The sequence below is a fragment of the Eublepharis macularius genome, chromosome 3 (genome assembly GCF_028583425.1).
Source record: "Eublepharis macularius isolate TG4126 chromosome 3, MPM_Emac_v1.0, whole genome shotgun sequence".
Taxonomy (NCBI): domain Eukaryota; kingdom Metazoa; phylum Chordata; class Lepidosauria; order Squamata; family Eublepharidae; genus Eublepharis; species Eublepharis macularius.
Genome location: NC_072792.1, coordinates 127,411,525 through 127,427,411, shown reverse-complemented (window position 1 = coordinate 127,427,411; position 15,887 = coordinate 127,411,525). Strand labels below are relative to the sequence as shown.

Here is a 15,887-nt window from a genome sequence, read left to right as displayed (position 1 = left end):
GTTTCAAATTTTGACATGTTGTGAAGGCTTCCATTTTTAACTTGTTTTTTAAAAGAAAAAATTGTGGGTGTTCTAGAGCTAACATTTTATAGCTGCCTTCTCCCCCGCCCAAAAAAATGGCACCTGTTGTATGTGGATATGCATGTTTTTCAAAACAAGGTACTAAATTGCCTTGATAATTTCATCCCTTCTTTGATCATTTAAACTCTTATTTGCAACACTCCTCCCTCTTTCTGACTGGTATATAAAGGTACAGGGATCTCCATTATCAAACGTATTTGAAGAAGGGAGCTTGACTCTTGAAAGCTTATACCTGGAAATTAAGTTGGTCTTGAAGTTGATGATGTTCTACTGAAGACCTGAAACTATCTTGATAATATGAAATTTGAACCCAGGACATTTGGCCATTTTATTGCTTTATGTGATTTGTAGCTTCCTAGGGTCTTTTAGGGACAAGGAAAGAATTCCAAAGAAGCAGTACTAAGCACAGCATTTCTATTTGGGAACTGTTGGTGGATGCCCTTAGTGCATCCAGTAACCACCCCCACAATGTGCCTTGGTTAGGGTCCCAGATTTCTTCCCACCTGCCTCCCTATGACTCTGCACCTGTGCACTAGCCTAAGATGCCAGCACAATACCAGTGGCCTGCAGTTGGAGCACATGCATATGCAGACTTTTCAAATTCTTTAAAAGGGGGGAGGGGTCACAAATAGGTTTTTGATAAGAAAGTAGCTTGTGAAGACCATCTTTTTAAAAATTTAATGATAGGGTCTGGAAATGTGGCTGTTTCAGATGATCTGGTAGGCATATGTTTTCTTCTCATGTGAACAGATGCAGTCTTAATTGCTAGTACCCAACTGTTGCTAGAGAAACAATGAATCTGAGGTCTCTTTCCGCTCCACAGATCATATTGTCTCCCACTGGAAGGGGAAGGGTATTTCTGACATCAGCACTTTAGCATGCACAAGGTGTATTGGTGTGATATCGTTGCAGAAATGCGAGAAATAAAAGAAATATCTAAAATATTTGTTGCAGAAGAGCCCTCTGGGGTATAATTAAAACTTTTTGAGAGCTGACCCATGGTCCTCAGAAACAGATAATTTGTGTAAACTGGGTAAGGAATATCACAACCTACTTTCCAGTTCATGAGGTATGCCCATGCTGTACCACTCTGAACTGAACCAAAGCAAATATTTCTATCTAAAAAGAGTGGCTGTGGCTCAGTGGGAGACCATCTCCTTGGCACGCCAAGTTTGGTGTAGTGGTTAAGACAGAGTGGCAGGACTCTAATCTGGAGAACCAGATTTGATTCCCCACTCCTCTGCTTGAAGCCAGCTTGGGGGACCTTGGGTCAGTCACAGCTTCTCAGAGCTCTCTTAGCCCCACCCACCTCACAGGTTGATTGTTGTGGGGATAATAATAGCATACTTTGTAAACTGCTCTGAGTGAGCACTAAGTTTTCCTTGAAGGGTGGTATATAAATCGGATGTTATTGTTAGCAAATGTTATTAAAGTTCCATGTTGAATCCCTGGCATCTCCAGTTAAAAAGATCTTTCAGTAAGAGAGCTGGTGCCAGTCTGAGTAGTCAATACTAACTTTGATGAACCAAGGATCTGGTTCAGTATAAGACAGCTTCATGTGTTTTGCTCCATCTTTCCAGTAGTTTAGGGCAGCTTGCAGAACTAATAAACTAACCATCACATCCTGTATAATGTATGAGTGCAGAAAAAAGACTTTTGAGGGAAATTGGATCCCAAACTACAACCAGTTAAGTGTGTACTGGGGTGGATGACCAAGCAGGCAGCATAATTACCTCAGCTGATAGGTCTGCAGGAAACGGAACTGATTATTCTTGAGGTTAAAAGCCTACTCTGGTGGTCGTTTGAAGTTTGCTATTTAGGAGGGAGTTGGGGAAGCAGGCAGCAGTTGCAAGATTCTCAGGAAAGGGTTGAAGTTGTCATACTTTTCCAGTGAGCTTTTCCCCCATATCCTCCCTAGTAATTCAATCAAGGTGGCCTGCTTTCAGGCAATAATTCATTGTTACTGGAATGCTATAGCAAAGTGACAAGTGAAATAACGGCAGTAATAATAGTAGCAGATTCTAATGTTGTTTCCGTTGCTCATACTCCTGTTGCACCATCCAGCCGCTCATGTTGCCTAATGCAATTTGGGTATTGTTAATCCAGTTAGAGTAGGAATTCTGTTCTGCTAAACAAGATAGTAGTGCATGTAGAAGCTGGACTACCACATTCCTTAGGGAAGTGACCACTGTATTTTTGTCTCTGTCCTTCATTTGTAATTATTATATTATTTTATTTGCTCTTGATTTCCAGGGGAAGTAAATAATCTAATTGTGAATGACTCTAGCGTCTTTTGTTGTTTTCAGTTGCCTTTCTGTAGGATTGCCCTCTCCGTGACTCCTGTGTGTTTTTTCTATAATGGTTCTAAAGCACCTTTTCAACTAAATCTGTTTAGTTAAAAATACTATTCTCCTGCCAGTTCACAAGTAGATACCTGGCATCAGAAAAACGGGATGTATTGTGAAGACATGCATACTTGCATTGCTTTGGATGATGGTAAAAAGTCTTCCCTCTTGTCAAGGCTCAATCCATTATAATAATCTTTATTTTTAACCTGTCTTTTGAGATTGAACCCTTCAGTAGAAAAACTGCGATAGCTGCAGTAAGTGGAAATGAGTTACAGGCTTTCTTCTGTCCGTTCAGCAGCAATTTTCACGAGAACACAAGGGTACCACTGAATCAAACCAAAGATCCAATGTAAACCAGTATCCTACAGTGACCAATCAAATGCAGCTAGGAAGTCTTCAGGAAGGCAATATCTTCCCCTTCCCTGCTGATGCCCCCAACAACTGATATTTAAGGGTGCATGACCTCTAAATATAGAGAAGCTGTATATCTTTCCTCTGCTCCAATGGGCATCTTTCAGATACTGTAGGTCACACATCTGTCTGCAGCAAGATTACAGCAAAAGGTGGGGCTGGCATGTGTTTTCTATATATGTAAAGGATGTTTGCACGTATGTAAGCTTACGGTTAATGCTTGAAAGCCTCAATGATGTTTACAGCGCTGCTTAATACTCTCTGTCACACACACACACACCCTTCAGGATGTTATATAGAGCTGTATTGTCTACATAATGTGTGAAAGAACCCTTACTCTGGTAGGTTCATACCAAGATTAATTGGTCTTGCTAGTGGACTACATCGATTATTATTCAGACTGTGATAAAGAGTCCCTCTGTCAGTAGTCCCTAACCTTGGTGAGCCTCAAAATTTGGAGGAATTTTGAGAATAGATAGTGGTTGATACTACATAATGTCTGCCATAGGGAGGCAGCACCAATCAAAAAATGGCTGCCATGAAGGCTAGGTCCAATCACAAGACATTGGGAGGTTCAACAGAATGTTATGATTTCCCAAGACAAGCCTCTTCCTGTGGTGCTCCCTGCAGACCCAAAGGTTAATACTCCCTTTGGGCCCTTCAGAAGCACCTCCTGCCGCAGTGAATCAGTTGAAATCCAGAACTGTCTCTTTGCTCCGGGGAAGAAACAAGTGGGAAGCAGGAAACACACAGTGAAATCCAGGTGCTGCCAGGCACCATGTTGGGGATCACTGTTGCGTATCCTGTTGCCCTTATTCCTGTCACATCAAATGGCCACATTCTGTCAAGAGGCTTTAAAAACGAGGACAAACACTGGGAAAGTTTGTAGTATTTCTTAAGTTCTCTCAGGGAGAAACCTACCTTTGAAGGCACTCTTTCCTGAAGCTAGCATTCTTTTAAGTGGGACAAAGCGGCCTTAGACACCCCCCCCTGCCCTCCCTCTTCAGATGAGTGCTGTCCCATGGGACAGTGTGCTTGTTTTGGCACTACTCTATCCAAATGCTGCATCTCCCCCCCCTCCCAAACACACACACCATTCTTGGCCAGTTCCTTCTATTCTCAGACACACACACACAATTTATCTTCTGCCTGATTAATTTTCTTGATCTGTTGAATTGTGAGAGAGCTGCAAACACCCTGCATCTATCATTTACTCCCAAACTAAGTTCTGATGATAACTGATTTTTCTTTTTTTCTGTTTTTAAACTCTTATGATAAAGGATAAGATGAAAGGACCATCTTTTATAAAACTGCTCCATGAATGACATTTTGTCCGATAGATCCAGATGTTTACCAAGGCAAGTTACTATTGGGCTCCCATTTTTTAAGGGAAGGGAGCTGGCTTGTATCTATACCACTGTTTGTTTGGGGGATTGGTCCCCCTTGGGTGCAACATCTATCACTGTTGTTGCTCATTTACTGGGACCTCTGGGTCTCTTGCCTTTTCACATGTTAACAAGAATACAAAGGCTATGCAGCCTGCACTGATGACTTCCCTCTGCTCGTGGAAGATTGTCCAAGGACAAAAGGCACAATTATTTTTAATGCACATACAAGCACACAGGCATTTCAAAAGTTTATAAATTAGGTTTCCTGCCTATATAATGGTCTGATGACAAATGTTTCAAGAAAGACATGACCCATCACCTAAAACATATCCCTCAAAGAAGCAAAATACAGTTTGGGACTGTTGCAATGAAAGACAGTGGGTTGCGCTCACCCTGAGATATCAGAGGTCCAATCTCAACTTCACTAGATAGACAAAACCTGAAACTACCCATTCTACATAAAAACAAGAATAGTGTCCACTTGCCTTTAAAGTTGTTAGTTTTGTAGTTTGGGGGGGGGGGCAAGCAGTGTACATTTTTAAATAGTATAGTGCTACATCAATTTTATTACTGCCACATAGCTGAGATACCTATGAGACCACACGCAAATGCAGTTATGGTCTGTTCTAGGGAATTATGGTCATGTAGCCCAATAGCTACCATAGAATTTAAAAGCCTTTTTTTCCAGTTGAAGATACTTGCAAGTAAATCTAAACGGAGTGCTTGTGATGATAGTTCCTTTTCCATATTTCTGCAAGAGTAAAGGAGGGGGAGGATTGAACCCCGTGGACAAATTCCAGTGGATGATTAACTTCTCCTTCCCAGATTTTCTCAGTAGACTCTTAATAGATAAGGTCATTCTTAACTTCTTATCCCCAGATGGGTTTGCTGTTTTCCTTGTGTATTGAGAGATAGCAATTGCATTCCGCCCTTGAGCTAAGGGAACTATGATTGGTAGAACACAAATGCTTGAGGCTAACTTTAAACCTCAGATTTAACATGCTTTGGCTTGTTATGCCTTGTCAGGATTAAGCAACCTTACTGCTTGAAGCAGATTTCATTAAAAGTGGTGCAACTCCAAGTGGACTCAGTGGCCTAATCATATTTTCAGTAATTATGAGCAGTATTTGATGTTACCTTCTTGTTTGCCTGCTCCAAGGTCATTTGCAGTGAAATCCTAAGCAGAGTTACTCCAGTCTAAATCCATTGATTTCAGTGGGCTTGGGAGTAACTCTGTTTAGGATTTAACTGTTTGTGTTTGATTTAGACATAACCAGATACTGACTTTCTTCAGATGCTTTCCTGTTCCCCATAGTAAATTATGAAGTTGGCTTTCAGAGCTTACTAGTGTTCTGGACGACTTAGCAGCCTTCACTGTTTATCATGTCTTGCTTCCACTTGTGTCTCAACTGATATAATAGAGACTGCGGCTGACTGGCTGTTTTGAATGGCTGTTACCTGAGTTGTGTAGAGCATGGAAGCTGCCATGGATTTGGTATGTGGGTGCCTAGGCACACATGTGCCTGGACAAAAGTGTGTGGGTTTTGTGCAGTTTCACCACCAGGGTCTTTAAACTCGTGTACTCCACCACTCATTACCTTAGGTATACCCTGGATGCACACACTAGGATCAGGAGTGTGTCATGCAGGGGGCCTGAGGCTGAGTTCTGAAACCTAGGCTGCAGTTGCTGTTCTTTTCACTCTCCCATTATAGAGTTCTGACACCTTCTGTTCAAACTCATGTGCCCGCTCCAGTACTTTCCTATCAAACCATCTGTCTGTGTCTAGTGAGGGACATCCACTGTTAAATGATGATTGCATCATAAAGCCAAAAATTTGGGGTGTAATCAAGTGCTCATCCCTGCTGGTTTGACTGAAAGATAGTTTCACCCTTGTGTGAATACAACCCATGAGTCTTTACTGTCACAAGTCGTGTAAAAATTTCCCATTAACGTTCCCGATTATTTCTATTTCCTGTTAAAACGAAGACACTTTCCAACATTATTTTTGCATCAGTCACATATTAATGGTGTATAAATGTTTTTATCAATTTTAACTGTTCACCGCCCAGAGCCCCTGGGATGGGCGGTATATAAATTGAATAAATAAATAAATAAATAAATAAATAAATAAAGAAGCAGGGAAATCCAGCACCCAAAATGCTCAAAACAAAAAAAGACAATGACAACAACAAAAAAGAGAGAACACTCGTTAACCTTAAAATGATTGAGCAAGAACAGAATGCTGAACTTGCTGCCACTGTGTATCATCTTTATAGCTCTGCCCAAATATGCTGCATGCCTGCAATGAATAATAGTTGCCCCCAGGCAAGCACTCAAGTGGCAAATTGCACCTGCACCACGGGCGGCATGCTGTCCTGTCATACATTCCACAGGGCTAGGCTGTACTGTGCTGATACAGGGCTACGCCAGATGCCTGTAGATCACACTTAAGGAACTGGTGTCCTTGTGAGCCTAGAAGAGAGGCTGAGAGAGCACATGAAGCCAGCTCAGTGCTGCTGTACTGTATTTAACACTGATCTGAACATATCCTTTGGATTCTCTCTGCGGTAGCATTATAGAGCTCATGACTACATTAAGCTAGAGGAGAGAGAACCAGAGCCAGGGAAGGGGAAGAATCAGTGTTACAGGTGAGCTGAGTAGGTGGTGGGAGTCTACCCCTCTAAATAAGTTCCAACTGAGGGGAGAGGTCTCAGAGAACCCCACTAACCTGGAAGGAGTGAAACGTTCCTGAAGCCAACCTTTCCCCCAAATATAATCATTTGCAAAATTGTTGTATACTTTCTCCTCCTCTAGCCAAACATTGGCAGTAATAAGTCGAAGCAAGCTTTGTATATAAGCTTTAAAGTGTTGGACCACATGGTGTTGTGAAGCAAATGCATTTATACTTTATACATCAGCAGCCATTGCTGTTTGGTACACGTCAGGGATTTATAGATCCTGTCTGTTACTAACATGATCTGTTGATTCAGTTTGGAGAAACAAACACCCAGCATGTACAGGACAAGAGTATGCCACTTTATAGTGTCAGGTATTAATGGTACTCCCATTTTCCCCTCTCTGATTTTCCTGTATTGTTTTCAGGGGAAATAAACCTAGGCGCCTTGAAGCCTGAATCTAGTGCTGCAAGGTGCAGATGCAGCATATTCCCAGTGGTAGAGGGACAGGATGTATACTTAGCATATGTGTGAACATACACAGTGCCTTCACTTGAGTGTGCATGGTACTTTACAAACAGTATAGGTTGCCCATTTAGCATATACAGTTACTATAGCAACTGAGGTTTCCTTAGCAACAGTACCAGAAAATAATCCAGTGCCAATTAAAAATAAACTGTTAGCATGGGGAGGGGGGCAAAGGGGAAGGAGTAGAATTTCTGTGAATCAGTTCACTTCCCTTATTGCTTTTTTTATTTCAAGGACTCCAAGCACTGACAGAGACATGAAAAAAATATTTTTCTTCTTGGAGCCAGCAAGGAAGGAGCATTGGGTCATGTTGCCACCTCTTGGTGGTTGAGGTTATTCTCCTAAAATTAATAAGGTGGAAAGTATCTACTCAGCAGTCTGAGCCTAAGCCTTTCTATTAAAGCAAGCTCCCTAGAGAGAGGAGATGAGGGCTTCTTTCCTCTATATGTCATGTCATCGCATAGCACAGCGATCTTATCTTTATTAGCATACCGATTAAAGCCAATGGCAATATAGGCTCCAGGGGAACTTTTTAATGTGTTGCCAGGATGCATAAACCTTGCATGCGGTATCAGAATAGCAAAGTTCTTTTGTCATGAGAACTGCCTCTTTTTTCCCCTTAAGAATGATTTGTATATGACCTTCTTTCGGTTTCCTCCCACGTATCCAACACTGCAGCCTGACCTAACTAATAAGGGTTAAAGGAGGTGTGGGTTTTGAGACTACACTGGGAGGGAATGCCCTCTCTTGTTTGTGAAGGCTGTAGGATTGCACCCAAGTCAGACAGGCTGTGGTTGTGCATGCTTTAGTGTTCTGCAAGACATCGGAATTTTGACTTAGAGCTTGGGCTAGAACTCCACAGAGCTATGACAGTCGGAACAACATGGTGACTTTGCAGTGTCTGTTGTTTTAGAGAGTGCTTTAGGAACACACATACATTAGGCAGGAGTTACAATATGTTACATGTTGTATTGCCACTGTATATAGTCTTGCAAAAATTTATAATTGGCAGAAGCAGTGGAGAAAAGCTTATAAAACCTATTGGGATGCTCTAGAGCTCAAGATACACCTCTCAATAATCTTTTCAACTGTGATTCAAGTTATACTATAAAATCTTCTGTGATGTCTTGTTTATATGATCAGTTATTGTGGAATAATGGTGCTGTACCTTAGATTCTATTTGCTTATATACTCACGGGGTTAATAAAAGTCAGAAGCAAGTTGAGGGAGGAATACGTCTCTGTTAAAATAGCACATTGTGACTCAACTTTGTTTTAGAATAAGAAATACAAAACAGATATTGTGGTATCTTTTATCTGATCGGCTTTGGTTGATATAAGACTTAGTTTGCTAAGTCATATCAGATTTGTGACTCTAGACTTTCTAGATTTTATTGGCTGGGTTTTAATCACTGTACATTTTAGTGATTTTATGTTTTATGATTTTATCATTTACTTTGTGGGCTGACTCAAGCTGGCCTCTGAACAGATGGATAAAAATGTTTTGAATAAATAAATAAATTGGACTGGCCTTAAAAAAATAACTTTACCAAATTCAGGTTAGAAGCAACTAGATTAAATGGGGCAGGCCATTGTCATTCCGGCAGATTCCAGAGTCAGAATGGGAATGGGAGTGCAAGAAGACTGGGCTGCAGGTGGAAATGGGTGTGGTTGCTGATACAGGTGGGCAGGACACAAAAGCAAGGCAAAAAGTCAGAGAGAGCTGTTTTGAGGTAGAGTTGACCAGGGCAGTAGATACTGAAAGAGATGGATAGATATTCATGCAATTGTATAAAAATGTAGTTGCACAGATAACATCAGAATATTCCCAGACTTGTGTAAATTGTCTGTATGAATGCAGTTGCACTATACACACAAGTGCAAATGCGCTCAGTGTTACAGATAAATGAATAAAAATACTATATTGTATTAAAAATACTATAAAAGCATTATATTATTTACTGTGTCCAGAAGCATTATTTTCTTAGTTAACTGATCATTCTTTCTCTCTCACCCTTCCTCCCTCAGTGACAAAGCTGCAGGTCAGCAAATCTAAGCGGAGCATCACTCTGGTGGAGAACAGGGCCATTCCTCTGAACTGCTCTGTGAAGTCTCAGACCAGTCCAGACTCTCACTTTGCTGTTCTGTGGTACGTTCACAAGCCAGCCGACACAGATGGCAGACTCATCCTCAAGACCACTCACAACTCTGTGTTTGAGTATGGTACCTATGCAGAAGAAGAAGGGCTGAAGGGGAGGCTGCAGTTTGAGAGGTCCTTGTCTGGAGGACTCTTTAGCCTCACAGTGCAGAGGGCACAGGTCAGCGATACAGGCAGCTATTACTGCCATGTGGAGGAGTGGCTTCTCAACCCCAACCACGCCTGGTATAAGCTGGCAGAGGAAGTTTCAGGTCGGACTGAAGTCACAGTCAAGTTGCCAGGTAATATGTCCAGTGCAAGCAATATGCATATAGGAGTGGGTGCTCTGAAGGGGCAAATCCTCTTTCATAGCACTTTGTTCCAGAATTGAACCAGGTTTTCATCCATAGTGAATATTCATGTATTTCATCTTGCCAGTATCTAATGCTGTTTGTTAACTGATTGTAGTTGCAACTCCCTTACTGCATATCTTGCCTTGTCTTCACCTCGCCTCCCACCCAACACCACCAGAGTGACAGACTAGGATATGGGATACCCAGGTTCAGTTCCGTGCTCTGCCCTGCTCCCTTGCTGGGTGACCTTCAGCCAGTCACACACTCTTAGTCTAACCTACCTCACTGGGTTGTTGTGGTGATAAAACGAAGGAGAGGAGAATTATATAAACTGTGTTGGGTAATGAAGTAAAATTAAATGAAGTAAAATTAAAATTAAACCTGGCTTCTTTTGCCATCATATTAATAGATTATGGCTTCCTAGCTGTACTAAGGGCATGTTCTCCTATGATTTTCAGTGTAGTCCTTCCTTGCTTTTCTTTCTGTCCATGTTATTTTACCCCATCTTATAAATGCTTTAAAATATACCACATGGCTTCTTTGGCACAGAGTTAGAAATGCAGGGAAGCGTATTTGAGGAAATGGAAGTATAATGTAGCTTTGACATTTCTTACACCCAGTTCCACATCACTTTCCTCTATGTAAGCTGTGGCAGACAGTCACAGCTCAAGACTTCCTGCTTCTGCTTGGCAGAAGTATTTCAGATCGTAGAAGGCTGTGGCTCATGGAACAGACATACCCAAGAGCCTATAAACGCTCGTGCTGAACTGCCTTCAGAATGCTTCTCTTTATCATTGCCGGAGCCTAGGTTTTCATGCTCAGGTGTTCTTTTGTAGACTATTTTGTGTGCCTTCATGCAGTTACAAATTGTAATAGGCTGGCGAAACAAGGATGTGCTTTCTTTCATGGGAGCTCAAAGAGCCTCAAACAGGAGGAAGGATTAGGCAAACTGTCCCTTATGCTTCCAAGACTGCATCTCATGACTGGCAACCTAATGAGGAGGAATCGGTTTGCTTGGGCAAGCTTTGTGTACTATTCCTCCTTTCCTCTCCTTTCCCTTCTCCTTTGTATGCTTTTTAATTTTACACATTGCCTGGGTCCCGTTGGGGGTGTGGAGCAATGTTTCTCTGCTCATACACTGTGTCTTGGAAATGTGAGTTTAATGAGGAGGGAAGCTGGCTGCTAAGGGGCAATAGTTTCTTTGACAGGAGCAGAAAATGGAGGAAATAAGAAAGTGTTGAATAAATCAAGGAACTGCCGGTCAGCAAATGGACATGGGCAGGAGAGATGTGCGATCTGTTATAGGAAAAGGTTCAAGAGGGTCAGCCATTTTTACCAACTATGCATCACACCAGAGAGCTTGTTGATGTTTACATGCTTTGTCCTTGAAGGGCAGTCTCCTCCTGCCCCCTGCGCCCCCCCCCCAACTAGCACAGTTGGGAAGGAAGAATAGATTAGGCTTGACACAGGAGGGAAAGAGGAGGAAGCAAGGGAGGCTTTGTTCCTGATCTTTGGAGAAATAGCTACCACCCTCAGTGTTACAGCAGCAAAAGAAAGTCTTCTCAAAGTTAAGCCCTGACTAACACTTGACGTGCTAAGCTGCACAATGTCTACATTTCTATGCATGCAGTACAATTCAAGGTATTGACATTGGCCCAAGTTGTTGGTGAGTCATCAGTACCAAGTGTTAAAGATTCTGCAATCAGAAGCTTAAAGTGGTAGACCAACATTAGCACCAAACTTCACAGTCCTTGTTTAACATGAGTCTCAGTGCTATATGTGAGAGTCTTAAGTCGCACACTATTTAAGCAAGCTTATTGGCAACATTGTAGAGCAAAATCATGCTAAACCAGCACCTTGCAGTAACTCAGGAAGGAAGCTGTATCCATTAAAGGTTTTACTATTGTAAGAGAGCTTCGTAGTCCCTAATAGTGACCTGTGGCTGCTGCTCCAAAAAGTGTCCCATTTTTTGTCTTTAAATTGGATCAGTGGTATCCATAGGGTGTTTTCCATACAATGGAATAAAACTGCTGTGTGATTTTAAAATTTCAGAGCCATGCTAGACAATCCATAGAACCAGCAGAAATCCAATACTCCTACACTGGAGCAATTTTAAATAAAAATCATTAGTTCTAAATATAGGATGAAAAGCCAATAGGCTGCAGAGCTGAAATTGTGAAACAGAGAGGCTGCCACTTTGGCCAGTTTGGGGGCAATTGAATATTGTTTGTTTATTTTGTCTATTTTTCCCCTAGATAACCTCCTGGAGGTAAACCAGACCCTGAAGAACCTTACCATCCTAGAGAACGAGTGGGTGACTTTGGAGTGTCTGATCAGCAGCCGGAGCAGCCATGCTTCTCACTTGTCTGTGGAATGGTATGTGTGGAAGCCTGGCCACCCAGAGAAAGAAGAGGTTGTAAAGCTGAGCCGCCAAGCCACTGTCTTGTATGGGGAGCTGGCAACAATGAGTGACCTGAAGAGTAGGCTGCGCTTGGAAAGCCCTTCCCCGGGCCTGTACCTGCTTACCATTCAGAACATAACCACGCAGGATAGTGGCATCTACAATTGCCACGTGGAGGAGTGGCTATTGGACCCCACTAATACATGGTACAAACGGGCAGAAAGCCTCTCCGGGCCGACCACGATTGTGGTGAAGCAGCCAGGTAAAGTGTTGGGAGCAGCTATGCAGAGAGAAGCTCAGTTAGTGCTGTGGGATAAGTTTGACTATGAGACTCCCATCTGTAATTTGCACCTCTCTCCCTGTTGCCCCATTGTGTGTGTGTGTGTGTGTGTGTGTGTGTGTGTGTGTGTGTGTGTGTGTGTGTGTGTGTGTGTGTGTGTGTGTGTGTGTGTGTGTGTGTGTGTGTGTGACTGTGTGTGAGAGAGAGGGAGAGAGAGAAATAATGAATGTACTGTTTGGTGAGAAACAAGTTATTGGCTTGTCTTTAATTAATCAGTTGCTAGTGAATAAATATTTCTCCCCTTGTTTGCTGTATTAAGCCAGCAGATGCTCATTTTAGGTATGCTGAAGGGGGAGGAGCCAGGAAAGAGACTTAGAGTCATGTGGTCACCTTATCTCCCTTTTTAATTTTGTTTTCTTTAGCCATACAACTATGCCACTGAGATAAGAGATGGTAACAGCAGTAGCTGAGCAATGTTTTCCATGTCCCTCTGTCATCTCCATTTGTAATGTGGAAGGAAGATTACAGTGGAAATCTGGTAGATGTTTCTGTCTCCCTTCCACAGTACCAGGGAAGGTTATATCAAGTTCTCCCCAGTTTTATCTTTCTGACCTCAGAGGTCATCTTGGGGTAAAGGGTGCTTGGTGGTATGCTGAAAATAGGGATCTGTTATTTTAATGTAATAGATTTCAGGGGTTTGAGGGCAGATATGCAACTCTTGATATAAAAGTGGATATATCTGTTAGATGGAAAAGGTACTGTGATCTTGTGTATGCGTTGGAGGGAGATAATTATATGGTTTCAGCGTCTCATTGAACACCCAGGTTAAGAATTTTAATTCAGAGATTAGAAAGAAGTGCAAGGAGAGATGCAGCTCTAAAAGGAGATAAAGGACTAATGTGATGTCTTTATAGAAAGCTGTAAACCATTAAAGTATGACGATAAACTGTGCTCTATGATGGGAACATTTGAAATTAGATTTTTTAACATTTAGCCAGTAACCTGCCTTTGAAATGCTTTAGTTAAAGATTTGTCTTTCAGATGTCATTTCTGATATTCTGATACTGAAATGATGAAAGGTGAGATTGCTCTGTGAAAAACTGTTCAAATCAGTGAATCTCCTCTTGAGTCCTTCAGAGATAGATACAAATCCCATATACTTCCATAAGATTTATTCATATGGAGTATCCATAGTAGAGTTAGCAGATACCAGAACTGAGTTAAGGAGGGCCATAATCTCTGCAGACAGAATTTGCAGTCTGAAGAACAAGCCAAAACTCAGTGCTAATGTGAAAGTTTTATCTCTGACACATTTATAAAACACCGCCCCCCACTCCTGTATTCAGGCCTAAGAAGAAAAGACGGCAATGTCTCTGGGGGAAGGATGCCTCCAGGCAGTAGTCATTATGAATGCTGCACGCATCAGAGCAAAGCTTCCAAGTTCTCCTTTTGGGCCGAAAGTTCTCAATTGTTCACTACCTCAAGATAGACTGAAACAGACAGAGGTGGAAATTTTGCAGCTACTCTTAAGCTGTGAAGGACAGAAAGAGAAATTATTAATTTAGGTTTTAAAATATACCATAAGCTTTTTTCACTCACTATGAAAACTGAAATATAATGAATGTCTTTGTACTCCAGCAATCCATCAACCTATTCACTTTGTTCTGTGATTATTCTTGCTTTTCTCTCCCCCCATCCCCAGTCCTCCAGGGCTGCTTAACAAATGTACCAACCTTCAGGCCAATAACATTTTCTTTTGTGGGGTGACACTGTAAAGGGGAGAAAATGCAAGGCTTTAATATAAAGTCGGCTGCATTCTTAATTATTTAACAAGTGTAATTATTTCCTAACAGGCACAATGTGAATGGATAAATGTCATTGAAACGTTCCTATTTTAATTCTCTTGCTTCCTTTGTCTGAGCAGATAACTCACATGCATAATTTTAGTGGGGGGGGGATTAACCCGAGACTTCGCGGAGTGAGTCTTTCCAGTTGCAGTCCTCTGAGCCCATCAAATTTTTATTTTGGGGGGAGGGGGGTGGGGTCAGCAGATCCTTAGCATCAGGGCAAGGGGAATCCATGGAAATCACTGCCTCCTTTTCCAGAGACGGAAGTGCCATTAAGTATTCAGAACTGCATGGTGGAATACATGCCTTTGTTTTGAATACAGATGCCCAGTTCTTCCTGTAGCTATAACCATATGCTAGGAGGGTATCGACCAGTTCATGGATTTTTAGCTTAGAGCTTTGGATGGCAGGTGGGAGCCCAGCAACAGGCCATCCCCATAATACAAGTGTCAGCCCTTGGATGGAAGGCATATCAGTGGTTCTCAGATTACAAGGAGGAGCTGCTTAAGGAGGCAAGAACACACCCTTTGTGGTGACTGCCCTATGGATTTCTCAATTTGACTACACCTTGCTTCTCACAAGCCATTTTGGTTCCTTGCAGTCCTCTCTGGACGACCTGGAAGTATGTTTAATATTCATTTGGCCAGTGCCTTTCTGCCCCATCTCCCTCATGCTGAAGATAAAAAGAAATCCTTGTCAGCATTGGTCTTGGTTGCCCTCTTAAAGAAGCCATATCTGGAAATTTGTGTATATACGCTTGTGCAAGGAGAGAGGCTAATGGTTATCTGTACGTTTTCATAATCTTTAGATGCCTCTTTACAAGTGGACACAACAACAGCCAACCTCACAGTGCCAGAGCTGGGGCATTTTCATTTGGATTGTACCATCCTGTCCATCTCAAGCCAGGATTCCCGCTTTGCTGTATCATGGGTTGTTTTGAAGACTAACGGCAGAGACAGGCATGCCAGTCACAAAAAGGATGGAGAAGAAAAGGAGGTCTTATTGAGAGTAGGCCAGGATGCCATCTTCAGCCAAGAAGCTAGCCCCTGGGAAGGCAGGTTGCGCTTTCAGAGGCTCTCGACTACACTGTACCGATTGACTGTGTTGCAGGCAGGGGCTACAGATGATGGCAATTACTCATGCCGTGTGGAAGAATGGCTTCCTGGACCCAGGGGAATATGGTACAAACTGGCTGAAGAGGAATCTGGCCCCATAGCAGTTTATGTACAGAATTCAGGTGAGGGAATCATTTGGGGAGGTATGGAGGGGTATGGCAATACAAGTACATTGAGAGTACAAAATTGATGTGTGCTGAAGAATATCTGCCAAGGAGAGTAATGATAGAATTACACAGATTAAATGTAAAAAGATTTTTTAAAAAACATTATTAAAATAATTTATACCCCTCCTTTCTCCTGACTTGTCTTAACAGTGGTTT

At 42.1% G+C, this 15,887-nt stretch overlaps 1 protein-coding gene across 1 annotated transcript in view; it reads left to right on the top strand.

Annotated features, from left to right (window-relative positions):
* Nucleotides 1-15,887, top strand: part of IGSF3 (immunoglobulin superfamily member 3) — a 172,241-nt gene that overhangs the window by 152,430 nt on the left and 3,924 nt on the right. Inside the window, exons 7-9 of the mRNA XM_054974605.1 lie at nucleotides 9,460-9,870; nucleotides 12,177-12,584; nucleotides 15,258-15,686. Coding sequence (XP_054830580.1) covers nucleotides 9,460-9,870; nucleotides 12,177-12,584; nucleotides 15,258-15,686 — 1,248 coding nt within the window. The remainder of the gene's footprint in view (nucleotides 1-9,459; nucleotides 9,871-12,176; nucleotides 12,585-15,257; nucleotides 15,687-15,887) is intronic.